Here is a 27,787-nt window from a genome sequence, read left to right as displayed (position 1 = left end):
CAGCTCTAGCAACGACGACGGAGCGAAGAAGTACATGCGGCGGTCGGGGAAGGCGGAGGCGATTGGCACTTTGGAGGCGATGGAATCTAACCAAGGCGCCGCCAGCGCCACACAGGCACAGTGGTTGTGAATTTTTCGACAATAATTAAAACCAACGCTGGTGGAGAGTTTCGCTGGGCGCTGGGGAGAAACTATTCAGCACATGAAAGCTTCGGAATAGTTTTCTTCGTCCAATCGAAGTGTTTTTTGAAGCTTTCTACTATGAACGGTGTCCAAAAATTAGTTCTGCGACTTTTACCCTAAGTTATCGTAAAAGATAGTTATGCCATTACATCGATACATCGATGTGCAGCAAAGCTGGTGCAGAACCAGTGCAACTTAACTTTAGCACGGTAGTTTTGAGATACAACCCAAACCAATGACCGCGACAACTTTGAACGGCTTGTCCATAAACCATTCCTATACAAGCCAGAGCTATACGGATATGATGCTCAGAGTGAATGCTTGGAGCCCACGAAACGAAACATCTAGAACAAACAATTAAGGAACGCTACACACCTTCGACAGGCTCAGCTGGACAAAAAGCAGAATTGGGCCAAAAGTGGGACGCCTTCTTCGACAGTTTTACAAGCAGGCGCTGCCCTCAAGCACACTGCACCGGTATCACCGTGAAAGTGAAGTTTTGATTGTACCAGCGATGGCAAAAGCAATGGTATCCTCACACATTCTAACGTGTGCAGACTTCACAACTTATCACAACGGTTAACTTCCAGCTGTTAATTAATCAAGAACTGAATGCCGAACGTATCAAGCTACGCTCCGACAAATCTAACGAGTAGTAGTAGTAGTAATCATAGTAGCCGTTGGTGTCGTTGTTTGGCTGCTTGGATGGTTGTTCGAACGGTTATTGTTCCCAAACAAACGTCAACTGACAGACCTGTGAACAATTATAGTTTGGATTTTAGAACACTCAAGCTACCGCTTATTAAGAGAAACACTCAATAAAAGGACACCCAAAGATGCATAAAGTGCAACAGCACATGTATCTGTAATAGTTGCATGTATCTAGGATCAAATTATTTTCGCATGGCTAACATGCATTAGATGGTGGATATTTCTAATACTGTACCCCCACAGCACCTATTAACGAGAAGCTTATCCTGGTCCGCCAATCGGGCCGTCACCTTTTACGGATTAACTAAATTATAGTGAAAGAAGAAGAATGTGATGCGGATCAAACTACTCGAAATATACATTACAAGATTCTATACACAGCCAGCCGAGCGCACGAAATAATAGCATAAGTGGATAAGTGAAGTTTCGAAATTTGTCACGTGTGTGGCACCGGAATAACTCGATTGATCGTTGTGCGATCACACAACGACTTCGTACGGTGCACTACTCTCGCGCCGCCGGCAATGTGAAACACATCAATTCGTATTGGCCGAAATTCCACGAAATGCCTTTATTTTCCTGAATTATCACCGCAGTAGTGACTTCTTCGGACAATTTTCTCTCTCTTTTTGTCACTCCGGAGATGTTTAAATGATGTTTCTTCACCATTAATTCCGACCGGCTCACACGCGGCGCCCTTGGCTAGCAATTTCACGGCACTGGCGTGGCGCTGTTCTCATGGCGTATTAGAACGCGGACGGATGGGCGGCGACGGCGGTGGCGGCGGCCGGCCCGACCCGAAAAGAGAAGGGGTCCGTACCGCCAATAATTCGACCACCGCCGACGCCGACTGATGCTGCTGCTCCTGCTGATAGCCATCGTTCCGATACAGTGAGAAGCACCGGCTCAACGAAAGCAACAGACAGAGAGACACAAACAGAAGAAACCGGGAGAAAGAAGGAGCGATTGAGAAGATCACAAGATGAAAGTTACTTCTTCCGCGGGGTTGTGGATCATCGGTGCCACCAAACCACCCGCCCGTGGGGGGTTCCAATGCGCATCGCATCCCAACTTTCTCACACAATGCCGGGACACCGGGCCCGCCGGCCGCTGGAATGTTGGAACAGAACCTTCCCCGGGGCTAAACTGATCGTAATTTTCGGAGGGAAACCGGGCGAAAAGAGGGTAAGAGATCAGTTATGTGGGAGGGTGGCCGCGCACGAAGCGCGGCACCACAGATCCGGACCCCGGGTCCGGAACGTTGGAAGCAGGAAGGAAGTCTAGGATACGCGCGCGCGACCACATAGTGAGAACCCGATCTCGGATCGGAAACAATAAATAAAGCAAAAACAATCATTAGCCTCGCGCAACCCATCCCAGCCCCGGAGGAGCTGCTTCCCAAATTGCTGCTTTGCATGCGAGGCCCGCTTCGTCGAAGGACATGCCGCTCCCGGTGCTTTCTGGTTCACACCAACCACCGAACAGACATTTCCGGTGGGAAGTGCTCCTGCCTTTTCCCAGGCTCCGGTGTGATGGAATTCTTCAATCGAGTTCTAAGTGGTAAAGATCCGATTGTCGGCTCAAGTGGGCGGCAGCAACCGTAAAGAGAATGCATTTAACGCCATTTCTAGACATTAGCCAGCCGTGCCAGTGCCAGTGTTCCCCGCGTGTTGCACCCGTTGCCTAGGGTCCAACAGGAAAGGGTCTGATAGTGGGTTCGCTCCTCTATCGCCCCCTGGCCGATGTTATGCCATTCCTTCCCAATCACGGCCGAGATAGAAACATCGAATTTCATCGGGCGGAGGGCAGTGTATTATCGCGCGCACACACAAATAACCGGAATTAACCAGAAATGACATCAATCATACCATTCGAGACTTCCGCCGATAGTGCCAGATTGCACTGTACAGGGCGCTGTCGTAAGGTGTGTGAATAATCGCGCAAAAATGAGGTACATCCAGCGCGTCGTCACCCATTACCTTATCTTATCCCGATTACAGCATATTGTGTGTGTGTGGATGCGTCCATAAAAACACTTCAAGAATGTTGCCGTCGAAATCGCCGTCGTGCGCGGCTGAGGAATTCAGATTGCACAACTTCATTACCGCACACAGCTTGCCAGGGGGTTGCTTGTTGTTGTCGCGCCGTTCAAAACACAAAGTCATCAAATGACGATTTCATAATGGAATTTGTCCATACTGGATGCCACCAGTTCTCGTGGGTGCAACGAACAAAACATCGAGCCAAATGAGCCCGGACCTAGATCGATTTGATCATCCATCAGCCTTTTTCCAATCGAAATTACGCTAATAATGCTAAACAATTTTAAACAGGCGCAACAATCCGTGGCATAATATGTTGCAGACACGATTGCAGTACGCTATTGGTTATATGCTATAGATAAAATAACTATCTAAATGTTTCTGCTTTTTCTATTAAGTCATCTACCACACCTGAAATTACAGGCACTGAAATTTTCTTTTAATATTGAATCATGAATATTGAATATTGAATCAAATCAAATCAAATTGACCAAAAATTAATCATCGAACGAAACATAAATCGTACATCAAAACATAAAATGTTACTAAACAGTGAAACGTGACCCTATGGACGCCAGAAATAGCTATGGCATCATCAATCTATTAACTTTAGTTGGGTTTAAAATATTAAATTTGTCGACGCAATTCTTGGCTGGTTTTCGGCCTTCATCGAACGAGGTTGTAAAACGTGATCGTTTGACTGGCTTTGATTTGATTGATTCAAGTTAAAGAAATTGAAATTCAGATTCGAAATGTAATTTCTGCTTCGCTTTGGTAATCTTTAGTGGCACTATATTTTGTCCTTTGCCTAAACCAGAGTTGACGAAATGCATGAATGTGTTACCGCATTTTACAGCAGATTAGGCGAGGTCTTCCGTTTTCCTATTTAAAGACTGCGACTCCAAAAAAACGTGTTTATATTGCATCGTCAAGCTTTGTCTTGCTTCTTGTCAAGAAGAAGAACTGTTGCACGTGAAGAAGCGAAGCTCGGGTCCGCGCAGCATCTGTTCCGGCCGTGTCGGCGAAGAACGAGGCGTTTCGGGCGGGTTTGAGTTACAATAATCATCCTCACCTCATAACCGTCCCGCATGCGCCCGTCATCTCGCGACCCATGAGTCCGCGTGTAAACCGAGCTTCCTCCCGGTGCGCACCCGTCAAAGACGCAAACACCGGCGTCGCATCTCCTTGCGAAAGCCACCATTACACACGACGCTCCTCCTGCGGCGGAGTGTTGTGTGTTCAACTTTGACCAGATGACGTCGCCGTCGGAGGACTTCATCAAACATCAGATGCAACGTGGTCGGGCAGAAATCGAGCGAGCGAGCGAGAACGAGAGTGAACACCAGTTGATTTCCATTTCGGGTTCTTCCTGCGGTTCTTCCTGCGTGTAGACGCCCGAAAAATATGAGAGCGAAGAGGAACCGGGAGCCAGCAAGCTGGTCACAATCTTGGTGCAATGCCGGGCCCGTGCCATGCACACCCGGCAGCCAGGCGGCCGGGTTGGGTCGGGTCCGGGCAGGATCTCTTCTCTGCGCGGCTGTCGAGGGGCTTGATGAACCCGCGGCAGCCACGAGCGATCTTGATCCACAACAAGTCGCCCTCGGCGCGACAGTTGTTCTCTCGAAGAAAAGAATGTAAAACACACACTCGCGCGCACGCGCACACGAAAAGGATCGCTGGGCAAACACACATGGTCGGCGGCAAGCTTTTGGGGCGAATAAACTGGGCCCGGAGCAGTTGTGGACGCGCGCGCCGTGGCACGTGATCCTTAGCGAGCGCCGCGACCGCTTCGTGCCGTTGCACACTGGCTTTGGTTAGCATAAGGCGCAGTAATGAAGGCTCGGGGACCGAGGATTGAATGACGGAAAAGAAAAGGCATATTTGCCCACACGAAAAAGCACACAGGACGGTGAAACATGGAAACGGCAGCACACCGGTTGCTTGGACGCGTTGGCAGCCGGCATCATGTGCTCGCGCTCTTCTCGCTGTTTCTTCTTCACGCCGTCATATTATGTTCGTTTTTATCACGGCGCTCGATTCCTTAAATTTGGAAGCACACAATCCTGAACACACGCGCCACACTTCTTTCATCTGCAATTCATGAAGTAAGTAAGAAAGGGGGCTCCCTACCCACCGCTATCGGTCGATCTTCAAATTAACTGATTGTTATGCGCATTATTGTGTGTAATCTCAAGGATTGTATTATTTCTTTCGCCGAAATGTAAATTGTGTTCGGTAATTGAAGAAGGCGTTGATTACACATTTGACTGATGGGAGCACACTGTGAGATAAGATGGTGGCGAGAATGCTTTCGCCAGCAGGAGTGCCCAACTTACACCTTATTTTAGATTTATTTTTACAGATATTCCACATCCTTTAGATACACAGCTGGCCAATGCAATAGGTAAATGTGTAAACCTGGTACAATTTGAACTGTACTTAAGCCACTATTAAACCAACGATCACCAAACTGATACTGTACTAAGATACACTAGTTTACGTAATTTTTTTTTTGCTATATTGGTGATATTTATGTCAAAAGTGACAGGTGTGTTACCACTTATTTCGACAACAGTCCGATTTGGCCTGGTCAATAAAATAGGTCATTCGTTGTATACCCTGCAATTTCACTGGATTTCTTGTAAGCAATAGGTTTATTTGATCTTGCTGCAAGCAATTTTCAATTGTGAATCGAAACAAAATCGTTGTTTGCAGTGCTAGGAAAAACAGGAAATTTTGTGAGAAATGCTTTGTTGTGGAAAAAAACAAAGGAAAGGCGAGGTAAATCAAGAAAAACCAAGCAAACGACAGCTCATCGTATATCACTTTTGGCCACAGCGGACCCATTTGGCTCGCCCAAAACAATTTGATTAATAATAAATAACATTATTAACCCAAAACCTGTCCAAATGCGGTTGCAAGAAGCCAATCTACCAGGGCTAATTGAAAGAAAAGTGCCACTATTGATTTAAAAAAAATTACAAATGAGGTAACAGCTTGCTGCTCAATATCGTTCTTGGGAAAAATTATTATATGGAGCGATGAAACCAAAATATATTCGTTTCTAGCAGATTCTCAGTGGAATGTTCGAAGACCTTGTATGATCTGGTATAGGTCCCCTTTTCCAGAATAAAGAACACCATGAATGCTCTCGAGTATATATCAATCATGGAAGACGTTATGCTGCATTACGCAGAAGGAAACATGCCACTGAGTTGGGTATTTCAACAAGAAAACGATGCCAAGCATACGTCGAAGCTTATGAAATCGTGGTTTAATGAAGATAATGTGGCAGTTTTGCCTTGGTCAAGTCAGTCTCCTGACTTAAACCATATTGAAAACTTGTGGAATACCTTGAAGCAATAGTTAGCTGGACAATAGTTTTTAAACACAGATGGGTTGTGGCAAAAAGTGCAGAAGGAATGGTATTGCATTCCAGCAAAAACTTGTCAGGATGTGGTCGCTTCGCTGCCAAGGAAAATGTCTGAAGAGCTTCAAAACAATGGCGGATACACAGGATAATGACTAATTTTGACATATAATATTGACTTTTGATATTAGCAAAAGTGTAAACCGCGTAAGTTCTTTAAAATTTGCCTTATTCAAAGATTTACCTATTTTATTGGCCAGGTATTTTACACTGCTTTCTTTTGTAATAAGCGAATTCCTAGAATTTTTTCACCTCTTTTAGATCATCTTTATCTTATGTTTAGTACTACTTTCTTGTGTTATCATTGTAATACCAATAGGTTTGAAAAATTTATAGGTTTGAATTCAATAGGTTTTGAAAAATGAGCAAATGATGCAGCTTAAATACATTTACCTATTTCATTGACCAGCTGTGTACATGATGAGTAAATTTGAGCACATTTGAGTACAATCAGAAGCCATGCCAAACAGTGATATCACGGAGCGTGGCAAAATATCTCACACAATATCAATGTGGTACACAGAATCGCCTTATTCTAGTCGATGGATAAGTATAAACCAAATCCGTGTCAAAGATGGCCTCGTGGAAAACTGCCTTTGCTTTGTGTAGCATCTGGACAAGATCATTTAAAAAAACAACCTGATTGTTGTGTATTTATTTCTAAGAAAATAGAAAATGGACACTTTTGAAGAGATAAAGAAATTCTAAAATCCAGTGTCTGATAAAACGGCTCACCCATTATTATCATTTGATCGACTCGATCAGCACGTTAACATCGCTAGTGTCCTTCGTCAATGGACGCTTCCAATTACGGCCTCAATTAGAAGCGGAACTGTTAATTTCTATTCTTTTACTGAAGACCCCATTCATCGCGATAAACAGCATACAAGTAACGCGTTGCGGAACAGGACCACCCGCCGCACAGAACCGTTCCGGGGGGTAACAAAGCAAAATCATGGATGCCACATCCTCTCGGGACACTCGGGCAAGGGGCAAGGATGTATGCCGGAGCAGCATCCCGGTGCACCACAGATCACCAAACATGGTGCGGTGTGTGCTCTCTCCTGCCCAACGGTGTCCGGAACAGCAGTCACACACCCTCGGTGGAAACAGGAACAGCAGAGCAAACGGAAAAAGAAAAGGAAAATGTTCCTGAAAATGTCGAACTTGCTAAAGGTGCATGTAATACACGTTTAAACAGAATGCCACGAAAGCAAGACAGAAACGAAGAGGCCGAAGGAACCGAACAGAAGAAAAAAAACATTAAAAGGATCCTATTTTTGGCTGTGATGAGATCGAATTACGGGCGTGTTGTTTTGGGAGGTGGTTTTTTCAACATTTTACTCGTTGTGCCTGCGTGCGTGCGGGTGTGTGTGAGGCGGCTGGCACAACAAAAGCAAGCAAGCGAGAAGTTTCCGTTTCGTTCCGGGTTTGCCACTTTTCTTCCGCGTGTGGGACCTCTTTCTTCGATTCGTCGGGTCCACCACACCGGGGTCACCCTTCGCTCCGATCGCACCGGCAAGATCTGCACCGTGGCCTCTAGACGGGAGACGGGGCGACGGGGGCTCTTGGCTTCGTTTTATTGCAGGAATCCAGAGGACACAACCCAGCGGCGGGCCCAATATCCTACACTTCGCGATCAATCGTATGGTTGCACATGTTGTCGACTGGTGGTATCGGGCCCTTCTTCCTTTCTAACCTCTCTCTCTCTCTCTCTGTCTCGTTTAATGGGTGCTTTCTGTCCCTGGGTCCCTGGCTGGGGCGGTTCCCGTCGTTTATGACTGGTTGTTACGGTTAAAAGGGCTCAAAATCTTGATTTAGCACGTACTCGCGCACCGATAACTTTCCGTACGGGTTCCGGTGCGCTTCCAGCGACCGAAACGCAAACCAGGGAAACGGGTCTTTGAGGGCCTCTGACGATGGGAATCGCGTGCGAAATGCAAATGCCCGCCAGCGTGTGCGCATACATTAGAATTTCGGTAACGGTGTGCACCACTTTCAGAGTGTGCGGCAAGTTATGCGTAATATATGAGTTTATCGAACTCAAGTCACGTTAACCTAATACTGTAATGGAAGTAACTTTTTTTGTAAATTAAAATAAACGTACACCACGCAGCACGCGACATTAATTCGGTGTACGAAACCGGATAAAAGGATGCCAAAGACAAGCTTCGCAAAGGGAAGATGGCCACCAATACACGTTCTTTCTCAATTTTGCTCTCTCTCTTCCTTCCTTGCCAGGATCGCCAAATCCCAAATCAACAGTTGGCGTGTTTGGGTGCGATCGTCTTTTGTTCCTGCCTTCCTTCCTTCCTTCCGTCTGTTCGGGATTAAGGATAACGAGAACGATAGGGAAAATGTGCACGGTGAAATAGGAATACCGAGAGCCTCGGCGAAGGGAGTCCCTCGTGTGCGCACGCCCCGCTACGGAAGCCAATAGAAGGCCTACAAGAGGCCTCCTTTCAGCAGCAGCCGTAGCCGCACATGTTTGCTTTTCGATCATCTGCCTTGGTTTGATCTTTAAAGCGACCACCGTTCTTGCTGCTTCGTTCGTCGCCCAACACATTATGAGCCACCGCCAGCCGGGTTTCAGCATCGTCGCGAGGTGCAGTTGTCCCGCGGCGCCTTTCCTGCACCTTTTGCGCCGGGCCGCAGGATCGCTAGTGCTGTTCGCGCGTCTCTGTGTCGCTACAAAAGACAGGAGGCAAGAAGGACAGTTTGAGCACCGCCGTACAAAACGTATACATACATGCCGACCGAGCACAACTTACGGTAACGGCAGCCTTCTGCAGCGCAGCACGCGTCGGTTTGTGCCTCTCGAGCAGTTCTTTCCTACCGCACTCACTCCGCGCCACTCGATTGCTGGCTTGCGACGCGCAGCAGATGTTCCGGAGAGGCACTACACCATCGGCCACCAATCCGACAGCCGACACCACAACAATATGGCCGGGGTTTGGGTCCCCGGCGACAGGGACACCACGACCGCCGTCTGCGCAACACACCCGACCCTGTGTTTCCCCCGTTTCCCCCGCCGGTGTCCTGCGCCACCATTGCACCGGATCGATCGTACGCGCATCCCGAAGATGATCACCTCGTTAGGAAAGGACGAGAAACACCGCGGCACTCATCGGCAGGCAGGGAAGGCAAAGCAAAAAGGGAATCCTTACGAAAGAGCCACATAAACAGCTCCCACCGGCTGGTCGGTCCGTCGACCGGCCGGCACCGGGGGCAGGGGCATATGGAAATTTTCTCCCCTAGGTAGTTTGTGCGGCCACCACCTGCAACCCTGGCGTACCGGGGCGAGCGCGCAATGGCCCGCTGGTTGTTGCGCAGCCCTTCGCAGTGTAATTGTACGAAATAACATTTGCGGTTCCGCCCTCAGGCCGGCTGACTGCTCGTTCGACGGTCGAACTGTCAATAACTTTCAACATTTCGTTTTACCAATTTTCGATCGCTTACGATCGCGGGTTCGGAAATCATTTTGGTGTGTAGCAGCAGCAGCAACAGCAGCAGAACACACTCCCCACTGACTCACCTGTCGTTTGTAGAGCTGAGCTTAACATTAGAAAAATTGCCACCACGGGCACCGTCCGGCTGTAGAGTTGGTGCAGCTGCTGCAAATCGGTTCGTCTCCTTCCTGCAAAAGACACGGGACAGACAGTTAATAACACCGTGGTAACAAGGGCGTGAAATTGAACAACTCAAGATGCCACCACCAAGTTTATTCCTTTTTGTTTTATTTTGTTTGTTTGTTTTGTTTGAACCAATAAGTAGTGCTGGTGTTTATTGATGTCAGCGTTATGAAACTCTATCAAACCGAAACTAGTGAGCCAAGCCGCTCTTTGTCCTTTGAAAACTGTCCTCCATAGTCCAAACAGGACTCCCAAACCAATTAATGAGCCAAGTAAATGGGAACCATTCCTAGCGATCAATAAACACCGAAATTACAAAGAAAGAAGGAACATTCCAACCGAAACATTCGGATCTGTAAATCATGCAACGGGCAGAACAAACAGGACAAGTCAATTCATTGGGCCTATCAAGAGTCAATATAATTATAGAAAAACTGTTAATAAAGGCATTACAGGGACAGATTGGGACTGCGCTCAAGGATTAAAATTCCTATACATTGTAGCATTGTAGCTTCTGGCGTATCAAGCGAGTCGTGTAGGTTAGATTAGATTCAAGTCTTGCCCGGCTAGATGAGCCACCGAAAATCACACGCCGCGTTTCCGTGCATTACATACTCCTTATTCGTTTTCTTACGTTGGTGCTACAATGTGCTTCAGGGCTTATTTTTAATTGACTATCAGAGATATAAACATTGGAGTTTTTCTCCTAACAACACACGGGCTAAAAAGTCGCAGGGCTAACACTTGGATGGCGTTAGTATTATTGTTTTGCCACGGTCAATCCTTTTTTGTCACAACAATTTATCGTGAGCCAATCTTGATCAAGGTTGATAAAAAAAAATTAATTTGTCACTCTTTTCCATTTCTGAACAGCTACAAAGAGTGCTCGGGGATTCTCGCTCGTGCTTTAAAAGAAAAAAAACCCGAGACAGAACTGGAATTAGATTTTCAACCCACGACAACACACGTTTCCGTTTCTGTATCAATGAAAGATGGGTATGGGCGGGCTGTGCGACCAAAACCCAAACGTCAGCAGAACGTGGCAACAACTGTGAGCGCCACCACCTACGTGCGCGGTGGGGAACTGGCCCTGGTTACATTAATAGACATGTGCCATTTGCAGCATTTTTTACTGTTTATTTTATCGACCGCGCACGTGAATCACAACCACCCAAATCCCCAAGTACAAACCCAGACCCAGCAGCGACCGATTGCATCGATTAACAACGGGCGCCTCCCCCCAGCGGGTGGGTGGTGGGATATGCTAATCTCTGGCTATGTTTCTGCTGTTCAACGTGTGTTTGGTAAAGGCCAAACGGGCGTGGGTTTGTGCGACGATTTTGGTGCGGGTTTTTTGTTGTTGTTGTTGAGTGCTGTTGTGTCGTGAAAAATTCTTAAAACAGTGCCAAGTGGCGTGGATCTATTGATCGATTCGCGCAATAAGTTTCTGGAATTAATGGTTTTTTCATCTAGTGTATTTTAATCATCTATTTGCGTTCCAGGGAACAGATATCTTACGATAAGGGGAATCAATTTCATGGCAAATATTCTACCGTTCTACAGACACACTTTGTGTCAAAAAGATGACGGCAAAACACAGTTCCTTGCCACTTCTTCCCCTCGTAGCATGTTCGCAGTCACCAAACCATTTTTTGGCAGTCTCGATTCTACGAACTGAACGTGACCAAAGAATGGAAAACGTTTCCCTGTCGTGGTGGTGTGTGTATGTGTGGCAAAAGAGCCGCCCGTAGCCGAAGACAAACGGCCTGTTCCAGCGAAGGGCTATATACTTGACCCGATCGTAAAAGAAATAAGCTGCTGCCGCCCTCCGAAAGTTTTCTTCGCCACCGACGCCGCCATCGTTCCCACAGCAAACCCCGCCACCGGCGAAGGCCACCGGCCGAGATTTGTGCCAAGAGTGGAGGAGAAAGACGGCAAAAAAACGGAAAACATTTTACCCCTAGCACCTGAAAATCATTTGTGTCACGTTCCGTGATTTTCTTCGCCGTCGGTGGTGGTCGCTCGGCGGTCGGTCCGGATCGATCGTTCGCACCGTGGAACGAAGATTGAATGATCTTGCGACGCGAGACGCTCCCGGCTTCCGGTTGGGCATTGTTCGAGGCTGCGGTGCGTCTCGCTCACACACAGCGCACCACTCTCTGGGGAGTGGGGTCCGGGGTCCGGTTCGGTTCAGAGGTTTCACACAGCACACCGTACCACGGAGATCACAAGAGAAGGCCAAAAAAACACCACTATCGAAAGCCGAACGAACCCTCGTTTCCCGGGGCATGAGGAGCATGAAAATCTAGGAAAACTATGATAATTAACTATCGCTAACGAGCGAAGCTTAGATCGGGTTTGGTGAAAAGGTTCGTAATTGTGTTTGCTCCCTGCCTAAATTGGTTGTTGCTTTGAAAGCGGCCAAATGCCGCGCGGAAGTTGCAACGCACAAAGAAATTTCATGTGAATCCCCCGAAAAGGCACCGTCACTGCCAAATGGAATGCGAGGTCGCGGGTCGAGTACGGCGGCCAATATACTGACGGCGGCCGATTGAGTAACAATCGGTTTTATCAGACCCAACACCCACACCCTTCGGTAAACAAATAAAGTCCACTATCTTCGCGTCGGGCCGATGATCGACTCCGCGGTCAGATAGACTCCACCGTGCGAAATGCCGTGTTCAGTGAGAAGGTCTCTCCGCATATCAGCCACCACCCACCACAACGACGGTGCCGTCGCCTCTTAATCAGACACTATTTTTGTGCCGCTTTCGTCATCAGCAGTGCGCAGTGCAAGCGCAACCACAGAAGACACTAATTGAGGCGCAACTACAGCCCCGATACGTGGGGTTGCTTTTATCTTTGGAAAGGCGAGGAGAGCTTTATCTTAACGACGACACCGACGAGCGTTGTGCTAAACAAATTCTGCTTCGATGATTTCGCAACCGGAGGCCAGTTTTGAGACACCCGCGCCACCTTGAAGCGCCGGGCCCAGCCGGTGACTAAAGCGGAATGAAAGTGGGTGGTGGTAAAAGTTTCGCGATGAGCTGGCTTCGACGGCGGGGCACCCTGTGACCGGGACCGGGTCGGAACGTGTGACGTGGTGGTGCTAAAACATCCAATTGTAAGCGACATTAACGAATCCGTAGCGTGGGGCTTACCTTTAAATCGAGCTAGGAACTTGTAGATTTCGTTGGGGACTGTGGAAAGCATCGCGCTTATCAATCTGCTGGCCGGTTGCTGATGATGGTGATGATGATCATGGTGATGATCACGATGATGATGTGGCTGCTGACTGCGACCAGCGATCAAGATTTGATTTGGCGTACTGCTTTTTTCGTTGTTGCTGTCGCCGCTGTGCGGGAGTCTTGGTATCTGTGGTATGCGTCGTCCAGTGCACAGTGGGATTCGTGTTGCGCAATCGGCACCACTTGCAGGCTCCATTTTTCCAAACTGATGTGACCTTTGTTCGAAACGCGTTTTCGTCGACCGCGACTACCACACTTTCGTGATCGTTAACTTCCCGGTGGTGGGTTGGCGATCGTTTGCCACTTTGTTCTTTCCGACGATTCGCAATCCACGGTCTAACAGGGTGGTAAGCGTGGGGTTTCCGAATCCTGTCGGCCACCTGTCTGTCAAAGGGACCAATTAGGTTGCCATTTTTTTTCTCTTTCAGCACCACGATTTTCGTGTCACGTCGAATGGACCCGCTGCCAGCCCGGTTTAGGCAAAATCACAGCGTACGCACACTCAGACGCACGCACGGGTGCGTGCAGACACACACACGCGCACACTTTCTATGAACCGGATAACGTCCGATTCCGGTTCGAATTAAGCAGCATTTTTCAAAGCCCACTACACCGCGCACTGGAGCTACAGCAGGCGCGAACAAGGATTAGTTTCCTCTCATAACCCCCTTCACTGGCTCTCACATCCTTCACGGGCGGGCACCGGAACGAGCTCACGATCCGGGAGCGATCTGTCAAAATATTTCGATTTGTTTATTTTTCACCTCGCCCGAAGCGGATCGACGCACACTGAATGCTGGAGCAAAACAAACACACTGCACGCACAGAGACACAGCACATACAGCACACACGGGAGAAAAATTAATGCAATGATTAGACTCGATTCGTCGACACATCAAAGTGACGTGTCAATGTTGCAATCTCCTCCTCTGCCACAAACGGCACGGCGGCGCCTTGATGCGTGCCACATTGCCAACACAGAACAACTTCGGTCAAACTCGCGGAGTCTAAAGGCAGCGTGCCGAGAGAAATTTCATTCATCATACTAGCCGCGGCTCTCTTGGATCCATCGTACCAGCAACTGGGCAGCCTAGCAACACTCCCGCGCGCACGCCTGATCTGCTTGTGGATTAACATCCGCCACCGGGTAACAAATGTTACAGCAACTGCGCGAGAAAGAGAGCCGGAGAGAGACGGAGCGAAACTCGACGCAAGCGATGGAGCGACGGAGAGAGGTGGGGCGAAATTCGACGCAAAACAGAGGCCAGAATGAGATGGGGGAAGAGAGAGAAAGGGAGAAACGGAAAGTATGCGTGCGTTTGTGTGGATGTACAACGACGTTTTGTGCCTAGTTTACACTGGGTTACCACCGCGGGATACACTAGAAAAAAAAACAAGGTAGGCAATAAAAGGGGAACAAAAAACGAACCAATTCGCCTTAGTTTCAGAGCACAGCCAATGGGGCCGCCAGCCCAGCACAAGAGGAGCGCCGCACTTGTTATTCTCTCCTGCTCTGTGCCTATTCCTGTGCATATGATCAATTTTTATGTTGTACATTCACTCGAAAATCATTTCGCTTCACTAATTCCCTTTAACCCCTCTCGCTCTCTCTACCGTTGCTTCCCATAGCGCGTTACGCGCGATCAACACCAAACCACCAAACCGAATGTTGTTACACTATGCTGCCCATTTTTCGTTCCCACCGTGCTCGGAACGGAACGGCCGCCGTCGCTGCAATCGGCGGCGGCGACCGTCTTAACGTTTCCGTCGTCGTTATAAGCCGCGCCCTGCCGCCACCGTGCAATGGTCCCGTTTTTTCATCTTCTTCCACTGCCGAGCGGAACCGAAGTCTGGCAGAGCCGTTTTTCTGGTGAAAAACGGGTAGGCGGACACACGGCGGCGCGAGGTTTTCTTTTAGCATAAACGCAATCAACCATGCACGAAGAAAAGTAGCGGAGCGGATGTTTCCGAGCGGAGGCTAGCACACGGCGAAAATCTTATGTTATCACGACCGTTCTCTCGCCGCGGCCTGTGGCGACAACCCAAGTGTTTATTCCATGTTTTTCTTCTTGGTTTTCGCACACTCCTTAGGCGAAGGTGTCGCGTTTCACTAGCGCATTTCCGGTGGCACTCGTACCGCGGGTAGCAGTAAATAGGACACAGACGATTTATGTTTTCTGCCTCCCTTACACACCCACCCAATAGGGGTGGCCAGTGTCCCGGCTCCCCGGGCCCGATCGCTCCGTTCTGTGCTCCGGATCCGTAGGCCAGACCTTCAAACAAGCCTTCCGAGCGGCACACACTGGCACCAGAAATTTGCACATCGGCGACGAGTATAATTGAGAGAATTTCTTTGGCCTTGATGGTCGACGCACACAGCAAAGTCAATCGAACCATTATTGCAGGCACTGTGATCGATCCGCGATCCGCAAACACACGAACGACGAACGTTCACATCCGCATCGTGGCCATGTAATCGAAGCTGGTCTCGTAATAGAGAAACACTGGTGGTCCGATGGCGTGAAAACGGTTCGAAAGTACACAAAAATGCAACCAACACTTTCTTGCGCATTACTCAACAACGGTCGACGTAGCAGCGCTGCTACGAACTCTTCCTTGCGTCCGTCGCACTGGCGAGTCCATCGAAAAGCATTATTCGGGGCCGAATCCACTGCTGCAAACTTAACGGTACTCGATGGGAAATCGCGTTTTACCTACGGAACCGGCCACCGTGTCGTGTGTTGGGTTGTGCCAGCCAACTTTTCAGTATTTCTTTCGGCGCCGCGTTGCTTTCGCAGCGTTCGATGAGTTTGCCGTGAAACACGAATCGCTGCGAAGCGAATAGAAACACGTCCGAACAGTTTTATCGAAAAACGCAAAAACGCGTGAAATGGTTCCAATTTGGTCTCTGAGTGTCAGTTTTACTGACTTCTACCTTTAGAACCTGACTCTCTCTGTATTCATAGATAGATCACTTTCGGAGCAACAAACACGCAAATTCGACGGGAATTACCTGCGCGCACAAAATGTCCGTTCCCCGCAAAAGTTTTCATTTTCAGCTTGAACGTTATTATTATTATTGAAGTCTACGAGAAGTTTTCAAATATTCATATTGCTCCTTCTAGTTCGAATTTTAATTTTGTTTTCCGCCTGAAATTAGTTTCGCGTTCCCGGTCCCTGGTTTTCGCTTGTAGGTTCGCAAACCAAACATTTTTGCGTTCCCGGCCTCTAAAAGTGACTTTCGAACTTCCGAATTTCCAAGAAAGTTATTGGCTTGAAAGTTTGTCAAGCGAGTTAGAAACAGCTGCGTACTGTTTCACATGGAACGATAGGAACGCAGACATATTTTAAATTTGTAATTCGTAATCAGCTCTCTGAATCTCATTTGTTGATTTGGTGAGCTTGAGCCGAAAACTTAGCGCTGTGCGTAATGCTGCGAACCACCAACTACCAAAACACAATCACAATTCTCACAGAAAACGGGCCATTTGTTCGCCGGACAAACAACACGCAAATTCGACCGAAATTCCCAGTGAGAAAGAGATGTGAGACAAATGGGATTGAAAATTCAAATACGACGGTTTGACGGTGAACACATTCCGGTGTCAATGTCGTTTTCTTTTTGTGTGATAAGCTTCTACAATTAGCCGAATGACGCGAACAAATCATTTAATCTCTATGTGATTTTCTTTGGTTTATTACAGCGAATCGCACCGTAAGGTTTTGTTAGATTCTATTACACGTGGTGCGACCACCGTATGACTAACAGTTAGTAGGAAGCTAAAAAACTGTACGATACAACAGCGAGTACATGAGTGGAGCAGTTACTTTGAGATTTTTGAGTCCGCTTTGCTATACTGATTTCCTTGAACAACGTCCTATTTGGCTAACATGAAATATTCATTGCAATAGTACAATTATTACTATTTGACTAAAGATACGCTTCGCGCCGGCTAAAACGATGACTTGACCAGTGCACGTTTGAACTAGGTAATACTGTCAATATCTCAATAGTCTCAGAATGCAGCTTATGCCCAAATCTGAAAAGAAGTTCGAGGCGTTAAAAACCGTCGTTATTGGCGTGCTCCTCTAGCTCTTACCCTTAGCGTATAGTCCCAGCTGCCGGTTGATAACGCCGTGCCATCCGGAGACACCTGAAGACAGGACACTTTATTTTCGTGCCCGTACAGCAGACAGACTCGCTGTGCCTTGAGCGTGTCCCATACATTCACAGTATAGTCATTGTATCCCGCAAACAGCAAGCGTCCGCTGACGGAAAAATCCACCGAATTCACTCCGAATATGATACTATCTTTACTGAACACGGCTACCTCCTTGTCTGCCCGCATATCAAACAAACGACACTGAAAAACAGAAAGCGATCGATTGTAGGCGGGTTGAAATGAGCTATGCACAGTCGTAGTAAACTTGCCGTGCTATCGTCCGATCCGGTACTGATTGCGTCACCGCTAGGATGAAACTTTACACTGTTCACATCCGACTGGTGACCTTCGAACGATTGCACAACATGACCCGAGCGCATGTCCCAGATGAATGCCATTTTATCGCAGCTTCCGGAAACGAAAGTATTGCCTGTTTCGTTCGGCGCTAGATCGATCGACATCACATCGCCCGTGTGGCCATGGAAGCTTTGCAGCAACTGACCCGACTCAACGTCCCATAGGGCGCAAGTCGAATCCCCACTGCCGGTCAGTATTTGCTGATCAGAATTTGGAAAAATGCAACACGACATGTAGCTGGTGTGCGTGCCGACAGTCTTCTTCCGTGAAGAGATGTCCTCCTCGAGTGTAATAGGGTACACTGTCACCTTATTATCCAAGCCACTGGAATGGGTCGAAATGGATTGTCTCAATGCCGGACGATATTTTGACAAGATTAGATGAGCTTACCCGCACGCCACGAGATTGCCGGACGGAGCATACGAGCACCCCATTACCCAGGTGGTTGGCATTGTAATGGCATGTTCCTTGTTGGTTGTAAATGCATCCCATATTATCAGTTTCCCATCCTGCGAGGAGGACACTATGTGACGTTTATCCGGTGACCAGTCTGAACACAGCACTTTAGCCTGGTGGCCTTTGAGAACACGGCGGGGTTTGATGTTTAAATAGCTGATCATTTCCAAGCGATCGGCCACTGATGAAACTGCATTCAATGAAAGAGAGTGGAGCGATTGAAGGTTTATTAGTAAGCGAAAAATCTATTGCTATGGCCGGAGGAACTCTTGAACTGGGTTTCCGATGGCATGATTATTTCGCAGTCGATGATTTGCGGCTTGCAAGGAACGGCGCTTTGAGACCTCTGAGATTCACCAGAGTCTGAGAATATGCTGAGTGCATGCTCCGAACAGTAAATCGGAACATGCACTTAGCATCATAAACAAAATACCACACACAAAAATCGATCGATATGTCCAAGGCAAGGGGCTTTAACTCACGGGCAACATCGTTTAGCTTTTGGCGCTCTTCCTCCAGCTTTGATTTGAGGCTTTCCGCTTCCTTAACTAATGCGGACACTTTGTCGGAATTGTGTGCATTGCTGAGTACGTCGGTCATCTTCAAATATCCTCAACAACGTTCGCTGCGAGTGCTTTTGGGCACACTTTTCACACAGAAACGGAGACGAACAAGTGTTTTTTGACTGAAATAAAGTTGTTTGCCTTTTCCGAGCAAATTTGACAGTAACACCCTTTCGCGATCAACACAACGACGGTACGACGGTCCGACGAAGTGACATATCATATCTGTAATATTATCGGTTTATTCGATCTTAAGACATAATTCTAAAATAATCAGGTAGCACAAAGAAAATTAAGTTTCGATTAGATACCACATGGAAACACACTCGGGGAAAATAAGTAAAAGATGTTCTTTCTAGCTTTGCGTTCTTTTCATATCAACCTTGGTCGTTTACAGCTGACATTGTTTGGCGCGAACGCGAGAAATAAACACACCGAGATTCCGGAACGGTTCAGCATGATTCAAGTAGACATTGATTTTGCTCGGTGCGCACGTGTGAAATATCTTACGTTGGTCAATTAAACAATCTTTTCGATGGAGAATAATTCAGTGAGTGACTCCGCCCAGCCTCAAGAGGGTACGGAGGGCATGTGGAAAACGTTGATTACAACGCTGACCAACATAGTGCAGAACAACAGCTCGAGCCTGGAGATGATCGTGAACATGATTAGAACCGACATTACCTACGATGATCCTGGATTATTTCCGTCTTCTCTGCTCGTAACGGAAGCAGAGCGGCTTGCCTGTCGTGCGTGCAATTTTTGGCTCATCAATCAATTGCTTCAAATCGCCACGATGGACGTGTACAACAGGTGAGTGCCCTGCTAATGTATTTCAGTGCTAGCAATATGACTTGTAAATGGGTGATTTTTTCTTTTGCAGTATTAGTTCCAGCTACATCCGATTGCAAAAAGAAATCGTAACGGCATGCTTCCTCAAGCAACGATGGTTGGCACTGGAAACTTCAGCAAAGTTTGTCCAACTTCTCGAGCAGCTTAACGAGTATCGACCCGAAACAAGTGCATCGATGAACGTGTTCCATGTACCGTACAATTTTGCCGCTATTCAATGCGAGGGTTGTAAGTTTGCTGATGTTCCAGTAGGAAGTGTGACGAGCTGCCGGATGCTTCGAATGTATAGCCTCCAAGTACTTTGCGAAATAATCTCGATCATTGCCTGCGAATCAGAAGGAGACGTGCAGACACTGTTGGCGGCAAGCGTGCGTGCGGCATTGCACTGTCTGTCGGTGGGTGCTTTAGAAGAGAAAACATTGTGTGTATTGTTCGCACGAAAGTACCTAAAATTTCGATCCGATGCGCTGGCTGTGGAATGTTGTCTACAAACCGCAACGGAAGTAATGACACAATCTGCAATCGCCATTGGGCGAATAAAATCGTGGCATGTGAATCGCATGGTGCGAACAAAGCATGTCACCGATTTTTTGATGGTACTGACGGATTTCTATGGCACTCTGAATGGATTGAATGGGTGGCTGAACTTGGAACCGGCCTGGAAGCAAAAACTAACGGCACTCGCATTGGGTGCCTTGAGTAAAACGAATGCATCGTTGCAAGTTAGTGAACAAGCGTCGCAAGCAGCCGAAAAACTTAGCCAGCAGTTGGTACTGTTTCTCACCAACCTTAAGCCGCCCGAGAGAGATGCCGATGGGCTGTTTGCCTTAATCGAACATTGTCCGGATGTGATGATGCTGCTGGATCATGGAATTGTCGAACAAGTGATCACGATGGAGCCGGTGCCGGAAGGTATCGAATCGCTGAACGTTCACAACGCGAGCAGTATTTGGGCCACATTGTTATCGGAGACGGAGCGCAGTCCGGCTACATTAGAACGTGCTATAGCACTGGCAAACATCGTCAACTTCAATTTTCAATGCAGACGCAACGAGGCGGATACAAGCAGCTTGAAAGAGTGCATATTTTTCCAGTCCAAACTATCGCTTTTGAGTGTGGACAGCTTACTGAACGCTTCTGGTAAACGTTTCCCCGAGCTTGTTGACCTATGTTTCGACGTAGTCCATCTACCGGATTTCAAATTGCTCGATGCAGAGCAGCAACTCACCTTGCTACACGTGTTGTTTACACCATTCGAAGGAGCGTACCTTCCGATGGCAAGTGTTGACCACAGCAGTGCACTCATAGGTGAGATCGAAAAATCAAACAGCGTTTGTAAGCACACTCTGGAACGCCTGTGTTCCCTGCGGACAGACAATATGGCCGTTGGCAGGGTGAGAAACACCGTAATCGAGAGACTAACGAAACTGGTGAAAGCGATCGGTACCTCAAATGCTGGTGACAGAGACAGTTTCTTGCAGAACGTATTACTGATCCAATTCAACCAGTTAGTACTATCGAGAAAACTACCCTTAACAGTGCTAGGATCACTACTGGCGTGTTACGAAGTGAAGTCTGATCAAGCTGCCCACAAATTACGAGCGCTGCAGATGCTCTGTTGCCTTCGATCGACGTCTGCTGTAACGGATTTTCGAGTTTACCAAATAACACCCAACAAGAGAAGCTACGAATGTTTGGCATGTTCCCCAAATCTAGCTGAGAAGATGAAGAAATATCACTGTAAGACGGTCACGGAGCAACTGCGTGCGGAAAGGCTACTTGATCTGGAGAGCGAGATTCTTGTTGCACTGCGACGCTTGAAAGAAGGTGCCGAGCTCGAGACTCGATTAGCATGGGCAAATTTGCTGCCGACGGCCCTCAGACACTGCGAATGCATGCTCAGTGAAGAGAGTGTGTCCCATTGGGCCACCTTATTTGGAGATGCATCAGTCGAAGTGTGCCAAGCAATGAGCAAGCATGCGGACATCGTAATGCGCATACTGGCGGATAGGCTCGCTGAGGATCTGGAACGGTACGAAAAATGTATTAGACTGCTGCTGGAGAACCTTCTGCGAGCTACGCGGCTCAGTTTAAAGGAAAATCTTTCCTACACGCACCAGTGGGCAGTGCTTCGATTAATCGTCTCCGTGGCTGCCTGTCGTTTGAGGACGAACGATCGATCATATCAGGAAACGTTGATGCACTCGGTGCGCATGATGCTTTTCTTCCTGATACAACCGGAATCGGAAGTAACGAACGAAGCGTCCCTGGCAGTGGAAGAAATGTGCGCACGTCAAGAGGTCAGCCCGTGGAACGTGATTTGCTGGTATCGGCACGACATCATCAAACTAATGACCGGTCTTGCCGTTCGGAACTACTGCCATGCGGGCATAAAGCTCTACCAGTCGCTAACCATCGTCAGTCATACGTTTGGGTGCCGCGATCCAGTAGAATTTGCCAGCAAAAACTACAAGCTCATGATGGCCATGCTGGTCCCGTGGTGTCTGCGCTTTCCGAAGTGTGAGGATCTGTTGCGAGAAATGGCCGTGATCGTGCGCAAGGATCTTGTGGTAATGCTTTCGGTTTCATTCCTCACTATCTACACGTACCTGTTTATTAGCGAGTCGGCGGATGTAACGAAGCGCTCCATTGATTACATCATAAAGCTGACCGGAAACAGCTTCTTTCATTTGTTACACTCAGACATAAAGGTAAGAGATATCATTGGGAACATGAGAAACGTTTGCAGATCCAAATGAATAGTATATTTTCAAGGCAATCTAGGCGCGCAATCTAGTTCCAACTCCCGTTTTAGCTCTTTAGTCCTTTTTAACGTGATCCTTCTCCTTCCTTCGTGTCTCCTTCTTCCGTAGGGTAGTTTATCGGAGATTTTAATCTACTATCACATCAATGCCGAGTGCGTGCTGCACGCGATCCGCAGCTTGCTGTCGCGCAGCACCGATAGCGACAAACAGGTACCAACGACCCGGATTGCTGAATACATTGCTGAGCGCTTTCTCGGCGTCCTGGCATACTTTGAGGCAACGCTCGTAGATCCGGACGGTGAAAAGGATCTTAAATCCGAAGCACTGCTCAGCCTGGGCGACATCATCCGTCTGTTGGGCGGCGAGCACATAACTCCGTTCCGATTTAAAATCATTGCGCTACTACGGACGGCGCTGGCACTGCATAACCCCGCTCTCACCGGGCACTGTGTGAAAATCTGGCGCATCTTCGTGTGTACCGTGGACGTGCGGCAATTAGGACCATTGTTGAGCACGATCGTTGTGACGCTCGAGCCACTGCTGAGCCAGTATCCAGAGGACGTGGACTACATCTTCCGCTATCTAGTGATAGAGAACAACAGCATTCTTGGGCAGTTCATCGGCGATCTGTTTTTCCTCGACGGTACGGCGGTAGCGAACGATCTGAAGAAAGCGGTCGCACTATATACACCACAGCGGCACAACAGTAGCAGGAGCGATGTTGCCGATCGGTTCTCAGTACGTCTCGAGGAGCTGATTCGACACTGCAATCACGAGAATCTGACGGTTCGTGCCTATGCGCTAGCCCACTTGCGTCGGCTGTGCGAAGACAATCGGGCAGAGCTGAATGAAGCCATAGTTGGCCAGCATCAGCGCATTGCCATCGGCACGATAGCTACGCTGGTGGAAACGCTGATCCGAGGGCTGGGCGAGCAGGATACAAACCTCCAGCTGCGGGCGGCCGAGTGTTTCGGTGAGCTGGGTGCTCTGGCGCCGAGCCACTTGCCCCCGAACTATGCCCCACAGGGGCTGGGCTTTGCACTGAGCGTGCACTCTGATGCGTTCGCGATAATTGCACTGCGGGAACTGTGTCAGGCATACCAGCGCCAGAAGGACTCTAAGTTTGTCGATAGTTTCTCGCTGGCGATCCAGGAAATTCTCACCGAGCGGGGTGTCTCGCCGGCGACAGGCAAAAAGTTGGACGTGTGGGAAACAATCCCGGAGCGCCTGCGGCCCATCATGGAACCGCTACTGACGTCGTGTTACACAACTGTAGCAAAAGCACCGCCCTCCTTTCCACACCCCGTGTTCGCCAGTGTTCGCTCGAGCTGCGAGTGGTCCTACCAGTGGGCCTCGCAGATGATTGAAAGCATTGGGAACGGGGTGACGCGAAATTTGTTGCGTGCCTTTAAGCCGAGCCTGCGGTGCGATGGTGGAACTATGTCCCTGCTCCTGCCTTACGTACTGCTGCACGCGTTGCAGCTCGGTGCCGTTGACGACCGGCAGCGCGTCGTGGAAGAGTTGCGGGCGGTATTCGATGCGGCCGTCGCTGAAACGGATAATTGTTTCGCTGCCGTGCCGACGGCCGGAATGTCGGACGTTCTCGGAGAGACGCTCGGTGAACGGACCGGCAACGTTGAAACGTTGGTTGGAAGCCAAAGCCACAACGATAGTTCGACCACCGACCTGGCGTTACAGTGTGCCAAGTTCGCGTTCGGGTTGTTTGACTTTCTCGAACGCTGGAAACGGCAACAGCTCAAGATGAGCGCGGGGAGTGGTGATGGTGCTTCGAAACCGCAACCGCCCAGTTCCAGCAGCAGCAGCACCAGCCTTCGTCCGGAGGTGGCAGTCGTCGATTCATTTCTGAACTGTTTTGATAGCGATCTTTTGGCAAAGGTTAACTTCAAGTGTCACGAGTACGCCAGGGCGCTGCAGTACCTGGAGCAGCGGTCCATCGGCGCAGATCGGGGCCAACGGTTGCAGGCCAAATTATCGTTTCTGGCCGAAATATACTCCCGGCTCGGCGATACCGACTCGATCGAGGGTGTGATGGCCCTGAAGGCCACCGAACCGACGCTGGCGGAGCAGATCCTACACCACAACGCCACCGGTCGTCTGCAGGAGGCAGTGGCCTGCTACGAGCGGCAGTTGCAGGTGACCGGAGTTGCCGGTGAGCTGCCAAAGTTGGAAGCTTTAAACAGCATGATCGAATGTTACTTGCGGCTTGATCAGCCCGAAACGGCTTTGCTGTTGGCAGAAAGCCTCCTCGCTCGGTTCCACGACACGGTTCTACGTGAGCCGTTGCAGGAAATTCAAGCCGAACCGTTGTATCGGCTCGGACGGTTCGAGGAGCTGCAGGAACTGCTTACTCATCGTGGCGAATCGTCCGTGAGCTCTGAAAAACAGACACAGTACTGGGGCGTTATTTGTGGGTCGCTGATCGTCAAGTACCGGCAAACGGCATTGGATGAGGATGGTTTTCGCTTCGAGGAGGAAGTGCAGCGTGCACGATTGGAGGTGATAAGGGGCGGTGGTGTCGGTGGCACGGGTCGCACCGAGTCCCGAACCTTGGATGAACTGGGAACGTACGAGAAGCGCTACGAGCAAGTGCTGAAGCTACACATTATCGGTGAGTTTGAAAAGTGCGGTCAGATGATGCGCCGCTTGCGGCTGCAAGGGGCCGACGGCCCGGAGCTGATTCGAGACGTGCAGCAGCTGATCGATGGTCTGAACGCGCGGCTCGTGGTGTTGCAACCGAACGCGGCCACCCTAGAGCCAATCATCAGTCTGCGGCGTATCTTGCTGAGAGAACTGAAGCTGACACTCGCCCGGAATGAACCGCCGTCGAGTAGTCGGGAGGCGAGGGCGCCCTTGCATCAGCTGATCGATCGCCAGATCGGTGAGCTGTGGATGAAGAGCACCGAGCTGGCGTCTCGTGCAAATATGTACCAGCAGGCGTTGTTGTACATTTTGCACGCCGAAAGCTACCGGCCACCGGATCTGTTTATTAAAAATGCCAAACTCCTGTGGGATCGGCGCGATATGACCGGTGCACTGAAGGTTCTCGAGCGGGGTGTGAATGAGATCCTGAGCGAAGTCGCACTATCCGCGACCGATGTGGCTGCCTCGCTGAAAACCTTGTCGCCCGAGAGTCGCCTGATCTATGCTGAAGGGAAACGGTTGATCGCGGCGTACAATGCGGAAGCTTCCAACATTTCCACCACGCTCAACCATCGCTACTTCAAGGAGGCGGTGGTAGCCAATCCGGAAAGTGAGGCTACGCTCGTGCACCTCGCGCAGTACGTTGACAAGCTGTACGCCTCATGCCCGGCCAACGAACAGGACTCTCAGAAGGGACTGGAGCTCCTGCTGGAGGTTATGACTTCGTACGGCAAGTCGATGATGTACGGATCGACCTACATTTATCAGTCGATGCCGCGCTTGTTGAGTATTTGGCTCGATTGTACCGCCAAAATTCTACCGAGCAGCGGGTCCGAATCGGAGGCGGGAGGTCCATCGCACGCGAACCGCAAGATAGCACAGCACATGAATAAGATGGCGCACAAGTTTCGCGAAACACTGTCGCCGTACTTCTTCTTCACCGCCTTCTCGCAGCTCATCAGCCGCGTGGCACACCCGTCGCAAGACACGTACCAGGTGTTGAAGAGCATCATCGTGAAGCTGATGCTCAACTATCCGCAGCAGACGCTCTGGATGATGCTGAGCGTGTACAAGTCGTCGTACGTAAACCGGGTGCGTCGTTGCGTGGAAATCTTCAACGATCGCCACCTCCAGGTCGGCGAGATGCCCAAATTGATCAAAGATTTCAACATAGTGGCCGATCGGTTCATTGAGCTAACGAACAAAGAGATCCCCGGTGGCACTGGTAGTCGAGCGACCTCCACGAAGGTAACGGTGTCCTCGCTGGTCAAGATTTTGCCAAAGCTGCTCGCCGACAGTAGCATGTCCCAAGTGCTGATTCCGATCCAGAGTTGCATGCAGCTGGTGCTGGACAAGGGTTCCGGCAAACTCTTCAAACCCTACCCGATGAACGCAATTTACATGCAGGGTATTGAAGAGGAAGTGACGGTGCTCAACTCGCTACAGAAACCACGCAAGATCACACTTCGGGGGCACAACGGGCGCTTGTACACGATGATGATGAAACCGAAAGATGATTTACGGAAGGACTTCCGGCTGATGGAGTTCAACGCGGTGGTCAAGCAGTACCTCTCGCAGGACCCGGATGCCAAGCTCCGTCGGCTACACATTCGCACGTACGCCGTGCTGCCCCTCAACGAAGAGTGTGGCATCATCGAGTGGATTTCGAATTTGAATACGTTCCGGGGAATCGTGTGCACATACTACAAGCAGCGCGGAGCAATCATGGGTGCGAAAGAGCTGCGTATGTACAACTACACCCGCAACGAGCCGATTAACCGAAAGCGCGACGCATTTCTGAACGTTCTGTTGCCCCGGCATCCGGCAGTGTTTGGCGAATGGTTCCGTGACTGTTTCCCCAATCCGCACAACTGGTTTCAGGCACGCTCGTCGTACATCAAAACTACCGCTGTGATCTCGATCGTCGGGTACATTCTCGGTCTGGGCGATCGGCATGGCGAGAACATTCTGTTCGACTCGTCCAACGGCGACACGGTTCACGTCGACTTTAACTGCTTGTTCAATCGAGGCGAAACGTTCCAAATCCCGGAGTGTGTCCCATTCCGTCTGACGCATAACATGGTGGACGCTATGGGACCGCTGGGCGTCGAGGGACTCTACCGCAAGTGTTGTGAGATAGTGCTGCGCGTGCTGCAAAACCAAACGCCCACACTCATGTCCGTCCTACGACCTTTCGTGTACGATCCGATCGTCTCGTGGAGTAAGGTGGGTTCCGGGCCGGTTGACTCGGGCACCAAAAACAGTACCGAGCGTACGGATTCGGCGGCCCTGCAGAATGTGCTCAATATCGAGGAACGGTTGAAAGGATTCGTGAAAATTAATGGTAAAACATCGCATATGGCACTGTCGATCGAAGGGCAGGTCAGTCACCTCATCAAGGAAGCCACCAACACGGACAATCTGGCGCAGATGTACATCGGCTGGTCGCCATTCATGTAAACTGAGTGGTATTTGCTGTGACTTCGTGTGCTCATGGTGTTGCAATTTATGTAATTATGAATATGAACATAAAATAAAGCTGTTTTGTGTGTACCTGATTACTAGTACGTAGGAAGTTTGGAATCTACTATATTTATATTCAAAAAAGTTGCTGACAGTTGTGGGTAGCCGATGGGTAGCGTCAGCATTTCCGTTGGAGACCACATTCCCCTACAAATGTTGGTCTCTCTTTCTGTCCTTCAAGCAATTGCAAGAGAGAGAAAC

General features: G+C 49.2%; 2 protein-coding genes and 1 pseudogene across 2 annotated transcripts; 1 reads left to right on the top strand and 2 right to left on the bottom strand.

Annotated features, from left to right (window-relative positions):
- The window catches only part of LOC131215286 (pancreatic lipase-related protein 2-like), a 35,435-nt pseudogene extending 21,754 nt beyond the window's left edge, over positions 1-13,681 (bottom strand).
- A 3,638-nt stretch (positions 13,682-17,319) lies between these two features.
- On the bottom strand, positions 17,320-18,870 carry LOC131215285 (guanine nucleotide-binding protein subunit beta-5). Its single transcript, XM_058209674.1, has 4 exons — positions 18,705-18,870; positions 18,157-18,412; positions 17,679-18,090; positions 17,320-17,610 (listed from the first exon to the last, which is right to left on the bottom strand). Exons 1-4 carry the CDS (start codon positions 18,820-18,822, stop codon positions 17,320-17,322), a joined length of 1,077 nt encoding a protein of 358 aa, XP_058065657.1. The 5' UTR covers positions 18,823-18,870.
- Positions 18,871-19,320: 450 nt separating this feature from the next.
- On the top strand, positions 19,321-27,523 carry LOC131215284 (serine/threonine-protein kinase ATR-like). Its single transcript, XM_058209673.1, has 4 exons — positions 19,321-19,598; positions 19,669-20,945; positions 21,354-22,348; positions 22,511-27,523. The coding sequence occupies exons 1-4, from the start codon at positions 19,321-19,323 to the stop codon at positions 27,521-27,523; spliced, it is 7,563 nt and encodes a 2,520-aa protein (XP_058065656.1).
- Positions 27,524-27,787: the final 264 nt, after the last annotated feature.

Source organism: Anopheles bellator, chromosome 1 (assembly GCF_943735745.2).
Source record: "Anopheles bellator chromosome 1, idAnoBellAS_SP24_06.2, whole genome shotgun sequence".
NCBI classification, from domain to species: domain Eukaryota; kingdom Metazoa; phylum Arthropoda; class Insecta; order Diptera; family Culicidae; genus Anopheles; species Anopheles bellator.
Note: the sequence above shows the minus strand (reverse complement) of the source record. Positions and strands in the feature narration are given on the sequence as shown.